The following is a 20,195-nucleotide window of genomic DNA, read 5'->3' as shown; positions in this document are numbered from 1 at the left end:
AATAATAATAATAATAATAATAATAATAAACATACTTATCACAGTAAAAAATGAAGCACGTCCCCAAATAATTTATCATCTGTATTATATATGAATCAAATTGATAATATGAGGGCTAACACTACAAAAATCGATAATAAGGTTAGGGACTTACAAAACCTTTCTTAAGATCATAGAAAAAAAATTTATATTTGTGTGATATATAAAACAATTATCATATTATTATTACATTACATTATATATATATGTGTGTGTGTGTTTTAAAGTAAAATTTTTTTTTTAATATTTGATTAAGTGTTCTTGTATTTAGTACTTTTTTTTTACACTTCCTCTTAGTTAAAAATATAATCATTATAATTTTTTAGTTATTATTGTTAGGAGTGTTTACAGATGGGATATGGCTGAAATTTCGATCCAATCCGCACTAAACTCATTAGATCAAATTTGATATTCGCACTTTTTATGTTTGGATCAGATATCAAATATATCCATAAAATAAAAAATATTAAAAATTTTATTTTTATAAAAAAATTCAATAATTTTTTTGTTTACGTTTTTAAACATATTTACTTCTATCTGATTAGAGTGTGGATCCAATTTGATCCAATCCGATCATCTTTCAGATAAGATAATATCCTCAAATTACAAATCAAATACGGATAAATACTGTAGATTTATATGGATATGATCTAATCTATGAATACCCCTAACTACTACTATAGGTTCATTGTTGCAAAAGAATGCTTCTTTTATTATAAATCATTATTAGATCTTAATTACCATTCAAACAACTTAATTGTCAACAAAGAGATAATACTTATTGGTCTCTGAAATTATGTTCGTATTTCAATCCATAGTTGTAAAAACCGAACTGAATCGGCTAGTTCGACTGAAAAACTAGTTAACCAGACTAGAATCGGACCTATTGTAGTATTAAAATTTTATGGTTTTTTTATATTAGTTATTTTTAGAAGTTGAGACTTGATTCTTCATAAAATGTTAGTGAAGATATGTATTTCAAATTTTAATTTTAAGTTTTTAACTATTTTATATTTTATATTTATGGGAGACCGGTTTTATCGGTTCAACTAGTGATTTATCGGTTGAACTAATAAACCAGTGAACAAGTAGCTTGATCGGCTCGATCACTGGTTCGGTTCTAACAACTATGTTTCAATCTAATTTCAAAAATTTTGATTTACTCAATTTAGTCTCCCAACTTAATAGTTATGACTCACATTGGTTCCTAATCTTAATTTTGTCACTGTCTCACAAAATCGTTAACGACATGCTGAGATGGACTAACGACTGCTACATTATACATTCTAGCAACTATTTGATGTGACAATTGAAATTTTTTTACCTTATTTTTTTTCAACTAAACACTTAAAACCCTAATATGAGTCACGCACACCTAAGTTAAAAAATCAAACTAAATAAATTGAAACTTTAAAAATCAGATTAAAACTCGAATATAACTTCAAATCAGAACTTTAACTTATATAGTGACTAATTTAAATGAGAATCAAATAAATCAAAATTCAACATAATTTTATCAATGTTTTCAAATTCAAAATTTCTATACTAAAATTAACTAGGATTTTTCTTTAAATTAAAAATTTAATGAAATAGTGACTAATTATCTTAACCAATGTCCTAATTAATTATTTTTATGTCTTAAAAATTGTATATAAGAAAAAAATAATTAATTTGTCTACTTTAATAAATAGTTATTTTACTAAAATGAAAAAAATTATTTTTTTAGGTTTTTTAAGAACTAATTAATATTATATATATTTTATTACACGTTATAAAAATTTTATTTATTTCTAATGCTTATATTAAAAATAAAAAAAATTAAATTAATGAATCTTAATCTATAATATAATAATAATATTGTAATTATTTTATATATTATACGAATATAAATTAATTATTTTTTTATTTATAAAAATTTTAAGAGACTTGAGCTTGTTTTATATATATATATATATATATATATATATATATATATATATATATATTTTGATAAATGTGATATATTTTTTTATGTAAATAATTTTTTAAAAAATCTAATAGTTAATCTATTACCTTTTTTGTTTTAATCAAAATTAAATGTTTTTTATTATTTTTGGAAAGAAAATCTTTTGAGAAATTTAATAATATGTGATGAGGAATACCGAATAAATTATACAAAAACCAATTAAAACACAACATAGAAACATCTTTAAAAAAGGACCTTTTAAGCGTCTTTATTTGAGTGACCTCCTTTCTAAAAATATTATAATATGAATATTTAAATACTTATTTGTTATTAGATTATAGATGCCAGATTATATATGGATATTCTTAAAAAAGAAATTCTAAAGAAAAAGGCATAGGTTTCGAAACTCTTGAGCAAACACACAATTAGAGTTAGTTGAAACTCAATGTAAAAATTGAATGACTTTGACGGATGAAATATTGTTTCTCCAGTGAAATTATAAAATTAAATACTAAATAATCAATAATAACGGGTTATTGATTTCAGTTTGGGAACCTTGATTCAGTAGTTGAATGATGATATATGTTTTTTCAAGCACCCTTTCTTTCTGAACATCCAATTAACAAACACTAGGCGAAAAAAAAAACCTAGGCACGCACTAATTCTCTCACAAAACTAACTCATTTTTGATCCCATCACTTTCCTCTTTTTCTTTTTCCCTTCCCGATCAATCTTTTAGAATGTTGAACGTCAACCCTTTTAAGAATTCAAATAACATTTTTCTCAATAAATATATAGCTGTAGATTCTTAATATTCATGGGGCATGGGGGAATGACCCTTATCATGCAACCTACACAAAAAAATGTATCTTATTTACGAGCTAGCACAGTTGTTAAAGTTAAGCTACGTAAGCTAGGTCAATGTAAAATGAATTGATATAAATAAATTTTTTCCTGTTCTAGAAAATAGACAATATTTACTAGTACAATTTTTAGGGCATTATTATGTTAGTATATGGTGTAGCAGTATTTTATTGATGAAATGTGAGGAGTCCAGCAGCGCGCACGTGCGATTGTAATAATTAGATACCCACACCCCCAAATACTCCCATGCTCATCTCATATCCCGGAAAAGAAAAAGTCAAAATTTTGATTTAAATATTCAAATAAACCATAAAGATACCAAAACCTTTTTCACTGCTAAAACCAATCCCATAACGCGATCCGTTATTTTTCCCTCCTTTTTCCCTATCCTTATAACGGAATTTCCCACCCTTTTTTGTCATTCATCCCCACTTTCCATCAAAATTACTGTCTCGTCCCCCCTTCAAACGCTTTTCTTATTCCCTTTATATGCAAATCTGATTCTCCTTATCTTACAACATTATGATAATAATAATATCACTTACAATTCCGACTCACTTGTATCAAACCATCTGCTGAGTTTTCACAAAATTGCAAACCAAAACTCTCAGTTCACCAATTGTTCTTTTTTTTTCTCAATAGAGTCATGTGAAACCAATTATTCAAGTATGTTTATTTGTTTCTCTTTTTCGTGAAGGAACAATAATGAAAATAAAATTATTAATTATATGGTAATTAAAAAAATACTAATAATGAAGTTAGATTTTTCATTTGATATACATCAATATACCTCTCAAACAAGAGAAATACTAAGTCTATAAGAATTTATTATTTTTTATCATCACTTAGCCATCAATTTAATTTTTTTAGGACGTGTGATTTAAGTATTATTTTGTTATTCAAATTTCATTCTCATGGAAATTAAATATACCCAGGAAAAAAGTGGAAATTGAAATGATGGTATTTTAATTCCTTAAAATCAAATTTACCTAAAAATAACTTTTCAAACTTTGAACCAAACATAGAAATATGATATTTCCATCTTAAAATTCCTAAAAATTATTTATAATTTCCCCAACCATACACCCCCTTAGTATAATTTCTTTAGTATAGTAATCCAACAACATATTTTATTATATACTTTTAAATATTAATAATTAATTCATAACAAAAAAATAATAAATTCTAATAATTTTCTAATATTTTTAACTTCTATTTATTAAACAAAAATCAGTCAATTCTCTACTTTTTCTTAATTGAAAGTGTTGACATCCTAGTATATATAAAAAAAGTCTCATATGAATGTGATATTTTGGTTGAGTTCATAGAAATGTAATATTTTTTTCTAAATTTTTTAATCCTTTTCTTGAAAAGAATAAATCTTTATATATAATAGTGTATAATAATTTGTCTCATCCAATAATTATATATATTAAAAAATAATACTATAGGTATATTAAAAATTAATTACTATATATTTATTTATAGAGAAAATTCAACTCTCCTTCCCTGTGAGATGCTAAAATGACACTCCCATCCCCTCTATTTTATAAATGTACATTTACCTCCCTTCTAACTTTTAAAAAACCTCATTTTTAATCCATTTTAAACTTTTTGTGTTAACTAATGTTAACTTAATCCATTTTTTAAGAAAAAAAATTATTTTTTAAAAAAAATATTCATTAGCAAAAATTTTATTTTTTATTATTAAATTTTGCTTAATAAAATATTCTTTAATAAATTATTTTTTTATTGATTAAATTGTATTTTTAAAAAATTTAATAATTATGTTATTTTTTAAATACCCTTTAATAATTTTACCAAAATTTTTGCTAAACAATTTGTTTATATTTTACTATTAATTTTTCGATATCTATATATTATTTTAACATTAAATAAAAAATTTTAGTAAGATTATTTTTCAATATCAATAAATATTAATTTTTATACATATTACCAGTAGTAAGATTTTTTATTTAATATTAAAATAATATATATTAATATAAAAAAATTAATAGTAAATATAAAAATAATTGTTAACAAAAATTTTAGTAAAATCACAATAATAATTAAAAAATTATTGAAAAATAGGTATCTTAGAAAAAAATAATTTAATTATTAATTTTTTTGAAAATATTTCGTTAAAAATACAATTTAATTAATAAAAGAATAATTTATTAAAGGATATTTTGGTAAGCAAAATTTAATGATAAAAAATAAAATTTTTGTTAATGAATATTTTTTCAAAAAATAATTTATTTTTTTTTCATAAAAAATAGATAAAGTTAACATTATTAACACAAAAAATTTAAAATGGATTAAAGAGGAGGTTTTTTAAAAGTTAGAAGGGAGGAAAATGTACATTTATAAAATAGAGGGGATGGGAGTGACATTTTAGCATCTCGCAGGGGAGGGGAGTGGCATTTTCTCTTATTTATATATATATATATATTATTTAATTTATTTTTATTGTGTATTTTATATATAAATAAATATTTTATTTAAATAGTTAATTTTATTATTAAATTTTGATATTAACATACAAATATGATTGATATATGTTTTAAAAGAAATTGATACTTTATGGAAATTGTGTGCAATCAAAGGTATTAATTAATCTTTGTCACTTAGAGTATTATTCTCATTGAATCTTAGTATGTAACCAGTTTAGAATATTATTGTCACCTATAATATTGTTATTAAAGGCGGAGAAACAAAAATACCAAGACAACGATGGTGGAAGAGTGGGGGCAAAACCGTACATTTGCACGTGGCATGTCTATATATACCTATCACTACGGGGGTTGAGAGTCCCAAACTCCCTCTTTCGCCATTACAACACCATTTTCCTCTTCTCTCCACCGTATCCAATTCCCTCTTCTTCTTCTTCCTCACACTTTCTCTCTTTCTCTCTCTCTTCCTTTTCTTTTTCTTTTGCTCTTTCTCTCAAATGGAAGAACAAGACAACAGAGAACTTGAGCTTCTACCGTCTTCGCGCGCCGATTCCTCTCTGCTCCGCTTCCGATCCACGGTTTCTTCGTCTTCGCTGGCGGAGGTAGCGCCTTCTGTGGACCTTCAGCTTTCGATAAGCGTGGGGCGTCCGACGGCTGCGGAGTGCGTGGTGCGGATGTGCGAGGGCGTGGAGGCGCTGAAGTGGGAGGCGGCGGAGCAAATCAGGCTGGCGGCGATGGAGAAGGCGTATGCGGAGCGGGTGAGGGAGCTCACGCGCCGGGAGATGGAGATGGCGCAGTCGGAGTTTGCGCGCGCCAGGCAAATGTGGGAGCGAGCAAGGGAGGAGGTGGAGAGTGCCGAGCGGATGAAGGAACGCGCCACCGCCCGCCTCGGCTCCTCTTCCTCCACCTCCTCCTCTTCTGCTATGGAGATCACGTGCCACTCGTGCCGGCAGAGGTTCAGGCCTGCCTGATCGCCCGGACACATGGATCCTCTTGTGTTAAAATTCTTTACACTTTTCGCACCCCAAAATACATTCTATTAATTCTCATCACTGATCACTTTCATTTCTCATCTATATTATTGCTGCTTTTGTTTTTCTTATCTGTCTTTTGTTGTGTTTCTAACCTACAATAAGGAAAATGATTTGAAATGACTTTGTTTCATAAGCAATAACTGAAAAAAATAATTAACCTCATTTTGTTATCTTTCTAATTTCATTTATTTTTGTTCATATGGTAGATGATGATGATGAGCTGGATCAGTAGTAAGTAACAGTAGTACTCGTATAATATTAAGTTTGATTATGACCAGCAATGATTTAGTTTTGATTATTGAGCTTTTTGTTATGGATGATACTGGAAGGAAAGACTTTACAAGCTTTTGATGAGACTCAAAAAAGCATATTATTATCTAAGAGAGTAAGAGATATGCTTTTGCGCTAGTTAGGACGTTTTTTTCCTTAGACATAAAAATAGCATAAAATTAAAGTTTTTATATAGATGAATTTCATACATAACTTTACTGGTTCTCATGAAATCACGCAAGTTATTATTTGTTGTACCTTATTACCAAAGTGAAAAAAAAAATGTTGGTTTTTTGTGATTTGATTTGACAAGAACATGCCGCAGAATTTAATTAGTACATGCGTACGAGAAAGAGGGAATGATGAAATTCCAAGTTTGGTTCCGAAAATGTTATAATAATTATTATTTGGGTTGAGCGAATGGGGGTAAATGGAATAAATGAATTGATGAACACAAGTGATGTGCTCGTGTTGAAGTAGTAGTACTATATAATACTCATATAGCACTAGTAGTACCCTCCTTGTTCTGTAGTTTTCAAAGATCTAGTTTATGCTCTCTCTCGAGGATTGCAACAAACATAGCGTCACTACTTTTTACGATCTTAAATCAAAATCATTATCGGATCAATGTTTTTCATCATTCTGCATATATCCCTAGCTAGTACCCCATTCTTGGCATCTAGTTCGAATTTGTATATAAAAATAATTATTCATGTATTTCTTTTCATCAATGGTTTAAACTTTTAGAAAAAAAAGTAATTTTATGATATAATATATTGATATAAGAATTTTAATAAAAAATATTTATATAAATATTTATACAAATTAAATTTCCAAAAGAAATTTAAAATTTTTTATAGAAACAAATTTATGATAATTAATAATAGTAATAATAGTAACTTTTAAATCATCAGAACATATATTTATTGCTTATATATATTATGATGGGTCTAATCATATTAACGCCATGATTACTAATAGTATTAGTATTATTGTTAGTTGGTAATATATACAATCCTTAAAAAAAAAAAAGAATAAAGGTAGTAGAAGGCTTTGGATGAGTTAGAAATGGTGAAACAAGGGCCCTAGTTAGAACAAATGAATCAGTACAAAAAGCATATATAGTGTAACGCCAATCGCAAGACATAGGAGATATAGATATATTAAAATAGCTGTATCCACTTGTATTCAACTTCTTAACTTTTGCTCATCACAAACCAAACACCCACTATATCACTGTCCATAATATTATTGGATATGGATTATTATTACCGACTAAAAAGCAAAGCATCAATCAGAGCATTGATGAGGAGTAATAGTACAGTAGTGTGTGCTCCTGTTCACAGATATATGTTGCTAGATTATTCGAATCCATAAATCATTTGTGTATTTTTTGTATTTCGGAAATTAAAACTTACACATACCTTTTCTTAATTGTAAGTAAAAGTATAGGGTATCAATATCCTATCTATTAATTTATTATTAATAATAATTAATTATTATATTTTAAATATATATATAAAGAAATATATTTAAAAATATATAAAGATATTTTTATTAGATATTATTATAAAAAGTTATTTTTATTAGATATATTTATAAAAATATTTTTATTAAACACAATTATAAATAAGAGTTGATAGAAATTTGTAAATATACTGTTAATAATGTAGCAGGATTATAATCGTAAACTAGTGTATTATCATTAATAGCTAGCCTCTAATGTCTGAGCAATGTTATAACATCAGTAGAATTTATTATTTTTTATTAATAATTAATTAATCAGTAAAAATATTAATTAAAAAATGATATTGAGTTATAAGATTAAAGATGTTAGATTATATATTAACTAAAAATATTAGTCAATAAGGGTTAGGTTAATAAAAATGGAAAGTATATCATTTTTTAAAAAGAAAATTTTGAATTTAAATCTTACAAATAAATACTAAATATAACTTTAAAAACTACGTATAAAGAAAAATAGTTTAGAAACAAAAATTTAGTTACCAAATTATATATATATAAAGCACTTTCCAATCTGAATTGTATATATTAGATGAGGTATTACAACTTTTAGCTTTTATGATGCACATTGTAACAATTGCAATATAACAGTGCATATACCTAATAGACTAATACCCCTTTTAACCCTAATACCATTGGAAAGTATTAAAGTATACCGATACATCAATATTTTAGTAATTTTTAATCGTTGATATTAATTATATATATTATATATATTTTTTATAATTAATAATTATATATATTATATATATTTTTTATAATTAAGATCAACTATTAAAAATTACTAAAATATCAGTATATTGTTACTTATGAAATATGAACATTTTATTGAATTATCATATTTGTATGTTAGACACATTTCGAACACGACATTTATCGATATTTATTCGACACGTGTGTTTATTATGTTCAACTGTGTCTTAATTAAATTTTTTTTAAATATGCCTAGACACACCTAAATACTATGTCAGCGTGTCCAATCTTATTCTTAACATATATTTTTAAAATAAATTTAGATATAGTATATATTATTATTTATTAAAACAAAAAATATTTTAAATATTTGTATAATTAAAATAAAATAATAAAAATAATTAAAAATTTTAATTTATATTTTAATAACAATAAAATATCAAAATATTATTAAAATTTATTTAAAATATACTTTATATTTTATATGTGTTCTTGTGTCATGTAAAATTTTAAAATTTATATATCAATAAACATATTTTATATCATATCGTGTCCCGTATCATATCAATATAAATGTACGTGCGCCATAACTCGGTACACTTAAAAATTTTCAAATACGATTATGTTGCAGTAATATTACGAACACGAAATAGCATACTACAATTTCAACTCAATACGGCTGCAGTAGTAATAATGACTGAAATTATCATAGAAGATTAATAAAATTTATTATTTTTATTTAATATTTAGCTAATATTAAATTTTAAATTGTAATGTTAAGAAAATAATTTTTTAACTAATATTAGTAATTTTATAAAATTATTTTATTTATTTTAAATTCTAACTCTAAATTATAAATTCTTAACTCTACTTTAAATTATAAATCTTAAATTTTTAAAATTAAAAAAATAAAAATATTAAGAATAAAAAAAAATTGATTATATATTGGTTAATAATTTATAATTGGCCAAGTGATCAACTAACTTGTTTGTTTAAATAAATGTTCGAAACTCGTATCACGTTTTATATATGCAAGAATTTATTGGTTAACAATCAATTCTTAAATATAGTTTCGATCTATATTAAATTAATCTTTAACCAATTAAATTAAAAGATACTGTAAAAAATAAAAAAAAGTTAATTCTCTGTATTTTTCAGTTTTAAATACTAAATTTAATTTTAAATTTTAAATCTTAATAATATAAAAATAAAATATTAATCTAAATGATTGACTAATAATATTAATAAAAAGTGTTATCCCTGCCATCTATATTTATAATTGCAAATCACAGTTTAAAACACCATTATGATTCTTACATCTATCTCATTGGATAACAATAAGATTGTGTGTTATAATTTGCTATACTATACAACACAAAGATAATATCAATAACAGTACTTACAAAATTAGCTTGATATGTCAGCAACCATTGCAAGTAACATAACACTCGGATACAGTTAAAAGTGTCATGGATGGGTTGGCACAATAATACAGTAGTCAATTTGATTCTATATTATCAGCTGAAACGAAATTATTACCTTTTTTATTTTTTAAAAAACAAAAAAAGCATCCAGTGGGGCTTGATCATAGACTTTGGGGAAAAAAGTATGTTTAAAAGAGAAGGCATGAAGTCACAATCTTGATTATTTAAGAACATTTGAACCCAGCTTCTAATTTAGTTCAATATCTATATTAATGTATCTCAATCTTATATAGCAATTTTAACGAGAATATTATTTCCTGATCGTGAATTGGCTTACTAACCACTAGGGGTCACTTCTACCAACTATTCATTCATCGACTTGCTTCAAAAGAAAGTTTCTGTAATTTTTCAAAAATATTTTAGTAAATGTCAAATTAATGAATCAAAATTAACTATCCAATATATATATATATATATATATATATATATATATATATATATATATATATATATATATATATATATATATATATATATGTGCGAGTTTATTGAAGACAGAAATAAAATAGAACTCTTTCAAAATAAAAATTATTTTTTGAAGAGTCAAACTTGAGTAAACTTGATTGAATAGAAAAGGTTTTGCATGTTGCTGCAGCTTTAATTGAACAACGCCTAGTTACAACTTTTATTTATTTATTTATTTTTGCTTCTCAAAGGACGTAGGATTTTGAAAAAATGATCCCCCTTTCCAGTTGTAGGGTACAAGAAATCGATATTTTCTTCCTTTTTTTTTTCCCTTTCTTTCCAAATTAATTTCCGAACGCCACCTATACGGAACCCCACTGTTCTTATATCGTAGGAGTTGTATCACTCACTAGTTATCTTCATCGAAATAAATTCTTTTGTGGTGAGCTGGCACTAACAACTTAATGATCATATAATTGAGTAATAATAATGATAATACATATGACTATATAATATATATATATATATATATATATATATATATATATATATATATATATATATATATTATTTATGAATTAAAATTATTTATCAATATATTTATGTATAAATATATATTATTTAATTTATTTTTAATATATATTTATATTTCAATATATAATTTATATTAGTTATTAATTTTAATGGCTAATATATATATATATATATATATATATATATATATATATATATATATATATATTAAAAGTATTTTGTAACAAAAAAATTTAACTGAAATCACTACTAGAAAACTAGTTATTACAAATGGATATTTTTGACGAATTTTATTCCACTGAAATACAGACGGAATTTTAGAGGAATTTTTTTGTCGGAAAACAAAAAAAATAGATTAGCATAAATTACAGACGAAAAAGAGAATCCGTCTATAATTTCGTCAGAAAAATTAATTTTTTTTCCGTAGAATGGTTACAAACGGATTTTTCCGTCTGTAATTAAGTAGACAAAACGCGCGTTTTATTAAGTTATTACAGACGGATTTTCCGTCTGTAATTTAAATAAAATCCGTCGGAAATATTGAAAACCCTAGTTGACTTCGCCATTCACTCCATTCACTCGCCATTCACTTCGCCCTGCACCCCGCCGCCCACAGCCACCGCAGTCTCTGTCGCCACTGCAGCCACGCAGCCCCCGCATCAGCCCTCGCAGCTCCCTGCATTAGCCTTCGCAGCTCCCCGCAACCCCCACAGCCTCGCAGCCCCTCAGCGGCGCAGCCACCGCAGCCCCTCACGGACACAGCCTCCACCGCCACCGTAGAAGATCCATCACCGTCGGATTCCGAGCTTCTTTTCGTTCCAGATCAGCGCTTTCTTTGTCAGATTCCCTTCGCGCAGCTGGTAGATCGCAAATCCTAACTTTTCTACTCGTTCGTATTTTGTATTTTTCTTCAGCTGACGCTTCTTTTGCTTGTTACTTTCTCACGAAATCGGTTGTTTCGTTTTTCTCGTTAATCATTTTCTTATTCATAATTGTTCATAAGCAATGATAATATTGAATGCTGTGTACTTTGTGAATTTTGTTCATAAAATGTCTATTAAGCAGTTCATAATTTTGTTCATAATTTTGTTCCTCTGTTTCTCTAAAAATTCTGTGTGATTTGTTTATCTATAGTGGTTGGATTAGGTCTTTTCTTGGGTCTTCTTATTGTGATTTTGCCATAGTTAATGTATGAAGAATTCATTGAAATAAAGTACACACTTTATGCATGGAACTGTCTAGAACTCTTCAATACCTCTCCATGAATCTTGTGTACTCTTTGAAGTGATTTCAGTATTTGCAGTTTCCTTTGCAGGCCTAATTTTGAAGTCAGGGTCCCTACACACACTACAAATAGTTGATTCTGATGTTGCAGGTCTATGTTCTGGGTTTTTTTTAGGAACACTTCTAAGAACAATCTGATATCATGAAACCTACTCTTTGTTTTGTTTTCCAGAATTTTGTTCCAGGTTTGATTTTTCATCTCAATTTCAGCTTCTTCTGCTGGCATTCTCGTTATCTCTGTGCTATTATGGTTGTTTCCTGCAGAAAGTTAGAGTTTTCAGTTAGATTTGTGTGTCAAAGTATTAATTAAGTTGTTTCTTAGTGTGTTTTTCACAAAATACTGGATTTCTATTTGTGGGGTTTTATTTTTAATTTTTTTAAGTCTTGGAATAACTAAGAAAACAGGGTTAATGTATTTGATGGTAGGTTGGTGGATTAACCACTGATGTTTACTCAATTTAATTTAATTTTAATTTAATTTATTGTTTGATTTGATTAAAATGAGCTCTGTTGTTTGATGTGATGGTTAGGTTTTTGATGTATGGCAGGAAGTTGCAGCACTTTCCGTGGAGCCTTGTGAAAGCGAAACAATTATTGTCACTGTTACTGCAGGGCTTGCCAACTGCTGTGTTCCTGCTGGTGAAACTTACACAAAGGCACTTGAGGTTGCCAGGAATATCAATGAGAAGGTAACATCACTGAAAAATATCTTTCATGTTTGTTGAGAATCATGCACTGAACTGAAAAATATTCTTTGGATTTTAGAGACTCTTTTTTCTTCAGTTGATTTATATTTCTTTCCTTTACTGATTCTTTTTGTTTCTCAATTGGATTGAGGAGTTACGTAATAGAAAAATAATCTAAGGTGGTTGTTGATGATGTTGAAATTTAGTAGTCTTATATATATTTTTTAGCTTTTTGATTTTTGTAATTTGCAATGCAGGGGACCAATGTAGTTCTGATTTGATGTAAATGTGAGTCTATGTTTTTGTTCTTTTATTTCTCAAATCACAGTCAATGATTTTGATAAATTAATTCTGTGCAATCTCTGGTATGTAAGTAGAAAACTGATACCTAAATATACTTTTCATTTTTCATTAATACAAGTTTAAATTATATATAGCATTATATAGTTTGTGAAAATATACTTGTTCAAAATAAAAGGACATAGTTCCACACATATATGCCATGCTTAGGAAGATTGCACATATACTTGTTCAAAATATACTTGTTCATTTTTTTTCTCTGCAGAGGCACCCGCACCACAGCTCGACGGCAAGTCTCGCAACGATACTTTCGATCTTGACTTTGAAGAATGATTTCAAGCAGTTAGAAGGTACAACTTTAGTTCTTCTCTTTCTGTTCCTTACTCATTTGGATTATAAACAAAAATAGGCATCAATATGTGGTGCAGATTTCAGATTAATTTACTTATTCATCAAAACCCAATGTGTATGTGGTGCATAGAATAACAACGTAACTAACCCCAGTCCCTTCTTATTATTATTTAATTGCTAAGGAGGACATGTTTATAAATAATGTGATCCAAAAACAATGTGTTATGTTATTAAGCTAAGCAGTGAAAGAGAAGCACCCCAACACTCACTACCAATCCAATGCATTTACGGATGTGGTGTTGTAATGACATAGGCTTATGAGCAGTCCTGGGTCTTGAAACAAAGTTTTAAGAGAGTCAAATATATAATTAGTTAAGTATATAAAAGTATTTATATTCAAATTAAATCTATTAATTTTTTAATTTTTGATAATAATGTATTTGTATAAATTTAAAAACTTAAGTTTCGTGTGTTGGGATTTTTAGGAAGTTTTGTTGCTCTATTTGATTCTTAGGAAGTTTTTTTTATTAGCTTAATTCAATTTTATAATTTCTGTTTTATTTTTAGCTATCAAGTTTGGATTTTTTTTGTTGCTTGCTCTATTTGTTTCCAGGGAGATTTTGGTGACTTGAATTGAGTTCAAGCTTCATTAATTAGTTCGGTTTTCTAATTTTTGAAAAACACACTTTAGTGGACTAGGTAAAAGGATAGTCAAATTGAGTTAACCTGCACTAATTTCAGGATTCCTAGGATGAAAGTGAAAATTCATAAATGAGTGATTCCCTTTTTAATAGTAGTTAAACAATTAGGTTTCTGGAAAATTGTTGCGGATGTTAGCTTAGTTGCTGAAGATTGATCTGGATAGGTGTAGGAATGGAGTTTACAGATTAACTGAATCATATTAACTTGATTGTTGTAGAGTGACATATGTAAGCATGAGTGGTTAAACCTCCATTTTGTAGGATCTTTCTTTCCCTGATTTTCAGAACCTCGATGTATGGTTTTGAGTAACTTTGCAACAATTTGATGAAGCTTTTAGTTCATACCATGCAATGCTCATTTATTAAAATAGTTGCTAGCTATATTTGAAACTCCCATAATCTAAAAGTTCTATATCAGTACTGCATATTGCAAAATGTGAATCGACGAGTAGAAAATGTATAACTTGATGTCTATAACTACATTTTGTAATTAACTGTTCTTTTATGTGTTCTTGTTGTGACACTTTTACTGAATTCAAGGATTATTACAAAGTGTTGGAGGTTGATTATGATGTAACTGATAAAAACATCAAATTAAATTACCGAAGACTTGCATTGGTTAGTGTATTCTAGCTCTTTTGATACTTGATCTTTCGAAATTTTTTTTCCTACAAGTTTGACTTACTTTGTAGGATGGATTCTACTCCATTTTACAGAAATGGCATCCTGACAAGCATAAAGATGACAGTACAGTTACTGCAAAATTTCAAGAGATAATTAATAATTTTAAAATTTTTAAATTTTTAAATCTATTTGTATAAAATTAATAATTAAAAACTCATTTACAGATTGATAATAATGTAGCTGAAATTTAAGGAGGATGAGGAAGAGAATGATGTAGCTTATCAAGCGGATGAGAGCAATTCTTCTAGGATTTCTGACACCGAGCCTCCTATCAGTCTTAAGCCTCCATTTGGAGAGGACCGCATTATCGAATTGTCCATCGGCTCTAATTCTGGGGCTAGTAAAAATGAAGATGATGATGTTGCAGACTTTGATGATGATATTGATTTTTAATAGGGTAATCATTTTTAGCTTGTATTGTTTTAGCTTATATATATTGTTCTTTACATATATTGTTCTTAATTTGTATGTCTTAGTTGTCATGTAACTTAATCTAGTTGTCTTAAAAATTCAATATATTTAAAGCATAACCCTTTTCTGAAATTTAGGAAGCTTCATATTCTTTCTTATTGTTTTTAATCTCTTTCTTACATTTTGGTTTGAAGATTGAATTTCTCTCTTTGTTGCAGTGGCAGTAGTGAAGAAAATTCATTGGGAAGGTAAAAGGGTAGCAGTGCACAAATGAGGTGAGCCCCTTCTCCCACTCTCTCACTCTCTCACTCTCTGTGTGCCCCGCGTGCTCTCTAAAAAAATAATTTCTTCTGCATCCTTTACTCACTACCCCAGTTATTAATCCTCTTCCTAATCTTAATTACTCTAATCCCAATTTTGGATTTTTCGATGGCTAATTTAAAATCCATTAATGGAACAGAATATTCTTATTTCTGACTTATGATATCTTATCAAAATGATTATGTTTACATCTTTAATGGGAAAATAGAATATTTTACACACTATAGGCCTGTAAAAAAAAATATGTCTAACTTGATAAGCAGCAGATTGGTAGATTGCTGATCAATTATGAATTGGGTTTACTTGATTCTCTTTTTTGTTTGCTTGATTTCTGTACCCATCCATCTGCTCTGCACCCTCTCTAAACAAGTGTATCTATGCTCTGCGCCCTCTTTATGCTTAATATTTTTACTTATATTCTGCAGATAGTTTTGTGCATAATAGTAATTTAATGTATATGTAGGTCATGGCTCCTCGGGTCAAGGGTAACGGTGTCAAGGGTCATAGAAGTTCTCGCACTACTGCCGCAGCCGCTATTTCAACCACCTCCACCTCTTCTCGGACTTCGGTTGTGCCAGATTTTCAGTCAGGATCACTTAGCCAGCAACCGTATTTGATGGTACCTAATCCAGGCTACACGGTTCTTCCTCCACCAAGTTGGCCTACTCCAGGATGTATGGGTCCCCCTCCTCCACCCCCTCCTCCAATTTCGATTCCTCCTCCGCTTCGCAATTCCAATCTATTAGTTGATTCAGAGACACCTGGAAGCTCTAGTACATCTCCTCCATCAGAGACTGCATTGGTTCCTAATAGTGTCACAAAAGAAAGATTGGTTCCCGATGGAAAAACAAGGTAAAATTTCTCTTATTACTCTTCTACACAATTTTTACATACTGCATTACCTATTCCTCTTATTACTCTTTCAGCAAGCAATACTAATCACTCTTCTTCTTTTACTACTCCTAATACCAATAGTACTTCTAGTGGATTTCCCAAACCTTCAGATCCTAACCTTCAGATCCCAAACGAAAGGAATCACTCTTATTACTCTTCTTCTTTTACTACTCCTAATACTCATTCAGATCCTAACTTTCTTCAAACTGTACCCTCTTTTGCTAAGCAAGCCATTGAACTTCCTCACTGGAAAGCTGCAATGCAAGCTGAAATTGATGCCTTGGATAAGAATCACACATGGCAATTGGTTCCTACACCATCTAACTCTCTTGTAATTGGCTCAAAATGGGTGTTTGCTATTAAGCAAAGTCTAAATGGTTCTGTCCTCTGATATAAGGCCAGGTTAGTAGCTTTAGGAAACCATCAAATTGAGGGAATAGATTTTACCGAGGTCTTTAGTCCTGTAATTAAACCACCTATAATTCATCTTATTCTAACCATAGTCTTATCATCTAAATGGCCAATAGTACAATATGACTGCATCTAAATGTGTTTATTACTATATTTTAATTTCAAATTAAAGTGCTAATGACTTAAAACTATTTTTTTAGTTTCCTAACTTGTCAATTCTTTATGAAATTATCAGTTGGTTACCTTTCCCTCCTGGTTCTCAGAAGATTACAGAGATCATCAAGAAACGATATGATAAACCGTACAAAAAGTTTGGAGATGTCCCTCTTCCGGCAAAGAAGCTTTGGTTTAAGGAATGGAAGGTAAAAGTGTTGGATTGAATAAAATTATTTTGGATTGAATATTGTTCATGTGATTTGAATCTTATAAGTAGCAACTTGATGAGTATGTGCAGAGCCACTTTCTTATTGATGATGATGATGATGAGTTTTTCTGGAGGGCTTTCAAGTATAGGACAAGTAAGCGATTTAGCCAAATGATGTCAGATATCCGTGAGGGTGTGGATACAACCCACGAATGGCTAATTCCTGCTTACAAAAAGGTGTTAGAAAGGTATTGGAAAACAGATGAGAAATGAAAAAATATAAGGAAAAAAGCAAGAGAGAATCGAGTGTCACTCTTAGGTGGTTCTGTCCATTGCGGTGGTTCTATTCCATTGAGCTCAACTATAGAGAGGATGGTAACATAACTTAAGTGACTTTAGATCTTATTTAATAGACATCTATTTATGTAAAATTTTTCTTATTTTGTATTTTATGTGGAACAGAAGAAGTAGTTGGGTTGTACACCAACCCACGAGGAGGTCTTCAAAGAAACCCACACACTTAAAAGTGACAAGTCTAAATGGGTGGACAAGCGCTCTCAAGACACTCATGTGAGATATAGCATAAATGTTAAATTAATGACTTGCTGCCACTTGAATATTTATATGCCCTTTTGTTTTTCTGGTCATGTTTTCCACGGTTTATACTTCCCTCTCACAATTGCTTAATTTAATTAGGTCACAAAGGAGAAGCTAATTACCTGATTTATACTTACCTGGTCATGTTTTCCTTTCTTTTTATAGTGCCTTTATCTTCTTTCCTTTCTTGTTCCATTTTGCTCTTTCTGTTTATTTAATAATAAGTATGAATTATTAGTCATGTGTATATGGTAAGTACTAACAGTGTACTAGTTAATTAATTTGTAGTATATTGGGTAATAATAATTGCTGCTATGCGGTTTTTGGTTTTTGTTGTCATCATTCAATGTGAGCAAGTAATGTATGCATGATTCATCCATCAGCTTTTGGGGGAATAATCAAGAATATGACAGGGGTAGTGCATGGTTCATTGAAACTGATAGGAAACTCACCAATCTGTTATGTTGGTTAGGCTTGATTTGTTGAATAATCAAAATTGTATTAAAGAAAAGGGTTAGTGCAGTTAAGACCTAATCTGTTATGTTGGTTAGGCTTGATTTGTTGACTAACTCACCAACTCTATTTTGGTATCTCTTATATATATATTTGCTGCACTGTGATATGCATGGCTATTTGTCTTAATAATAATAATATAATTGATATAACCATTGTGCAACAGGAGAAGTTTATAAAAAAGTTAGCAGAAGTTCAGGCCCAACATGCCGAGGCTCAAGCACAAGGAATGGAGCTACAACCAATTGATGAAGATTTGATTTGGGAGGAAGTGTGTGGTGGGCAAAAGAAGAATCGAGTTTACGAAAAAGGGTCATTCTTTTCTAACTCTATCAAGTTTGGAACCACTTCTGCCAATTCTGTATCTGGAAGAGCACCAAGAAATCAAAATTCTGTTCTTGATTTGCAAGAACGGATTCATAATCTCAATGAAGAGCTTTTTCAGCGTGTTACTCAACAAACAGATGAGCGTATTAGTAAGTTGTTAGATACATGCTTGGCTCCTTTGGAAAAGACTCAAAAGAAGTTAGAAAAGTTGGAACGGGCAATTGGAAAGGCCAAGAAGGAAAAGCTGAAACAAAAGAAATGGAATGAGGCTTATGTTAGCTATTATGAGAAGGTTAGAGCGTCAAATAGTTCTAGTGCAGTTCCACTACCACTGCCACCACCGCCACCCTCAATGTCTTCAGATGAGGACTATGATGATGATGAGGATGAAGATGACACTGAAGACTATAGTTGATAGTTTTAGCATGGTTGAACAATATACTAGGAATTATAGTTGATGATCAATACATTTTGTTTATATTTTGAATTATATTGACTTGCTTGTTTATAAGACTTTTCTTTTAGTTTGATAATACGATGAATTTGTTTATTTTTTGAAATATTATAAATATTCGAATATAAATTAGATAAAAAATTGTATTAAATTTATATTTATTTTGTATGAAAACAAGTTTATTTTGTAATTAGAAAAAGTAAAAAAATTCTATTTTACCTTACAGACGGATTTTCTGTCTGTAATCATGATTTTCCAAAGTTTAAATTACAGATGAAAAATCTGTCGGAAAATCCGTCTGTAAATATTCGTCTGAAAATCCGTCTGTAATTATAGACGGAAAATCTGTCAAAAAATTCGTCTGTAATTACAGACGGATTTTCCGTCTGTAAGTTCGTCGCCTTCAGGAAATGGAGGGAGAATTTACAGAGAGAAAATCCGTCGGTAAATAATTTCCGACGGGGCTTTTACAGAGGGACAAAATCCGTCGATAATTTCATCGGTAACTAAAAATCCGTCTGTAATAAAGACTTAATCTATCTGTAAATCTGTCTGTATTAATCTATTTTCTAGTTGTGAATTAATCTAAATTTATTTTATTTAGTATTTACTATTTACGATAAAAATTAATGAATGTTAAATAATATATATA

At 28.8% G+C, this 20,195-nt stretch overlaps 2 protein-coding genes across 25 annotated transcripts; both read left to right on the top strand.

Moving 5' to 3' along the window:
* Positions 1–5,650: 5,650 nt before the first annotated feature.
* On the top strand, positions 5,651–6,403 carry LOC112805297 (uncharacterized). Its single transcript, XM_025847698.3, has one exon. The coding sequence runs from the start codon at positions 5,799–5,801 to the stop codon at positions 6,270–6,272; it is 474 nt and encodes a 157-aa protein (XP_025703483.1). The 5' UTR covers positions 5,651–5,798; the 3' UTR covers positions 6,273–6,403.
* A 5,361-nt stretch (positions 6,404–11,764) lies between these two features.
* Positions 11,765–19,694, top strand: LOC112731069 (uncharacterized). Of its 24 annotated transcripts, none has more exons than XR_011863435.1 (14): positions 11,797–12,105; positions 12,549–12,714; positions 13,078–13,218; positions 13,781–13,865; positions 15,108–15,185; positions 15,284–15,319; positions 15,416–15,648; positions 15,881–15,937; positions 16,447–16,835; positions 17,108–17,279; positions 17,524–17,650; positions 17,743–18,027; positions 18,115–18,222; positions 18,929–19,694. XR_011863435.1 is itself a non-coding variant. In XM_072198596.1 (14 exons), exons 10-12 carry the CDS (start codon positions 16,450–16,452, stop codon positions 17,923–17,925), a joined length of 696 nt encoding a protein of 231 aa, XP_072054697.1. In that variant the 5' UTR covers positions 11,797–12,105; positions 12,561–12,714; positions 13,078–13,218; positions 13,473–13,503; positions 13,781–13,865; positions 15,108–15,185; positions 15,284–15,319; positions 15,416–15,648; positions 15,881–15,937; positions 16,447–16,449; the 3' UTR covers positions 17,926–18,027; positions 18,115–18,222; positions 18,929–19,694. The 24 variants fall into 24 exon arrangements, 18 of the variants coding, with proteins under 18 accessions (XP_072054688.1, XP_072054689.1, XP_072054695.1 ...); XM_072198596.1 differs by lacking the exon at positions 17,108–17,279 and adding an exon at positions 13,473–13,503 and having other exon boundaries at positions 12,561–12,714; XM_072198593.1 differs by lacking the exon at positions 17,108–17,279 and adding an exon at positions 13,473–13,503.
* Positions 19,695–20,195: the final 501 nt, after the last annotated feature.

Source organism: Arachis hypogaea, chromosome 1 (assembly GCF_003086295.3).
Source record: "Arachis hypogaea cultivar Tifrunner chromosome 1, arahy.Tifrunner.gnm2.J5K5, whole genome shotgun sequence".
In the NCBI taxonomy this organism is placed as follows: domain Eukaryota; kingdom Viridiplantae; phylum Streptophyta; class Magnoliopsida; order Fabales; family Fabaceae; genus Arachis; species Arachis hypogaea.
This window is presented reverse-complemented; position numbering and strand designations above follow the sequence as displayed.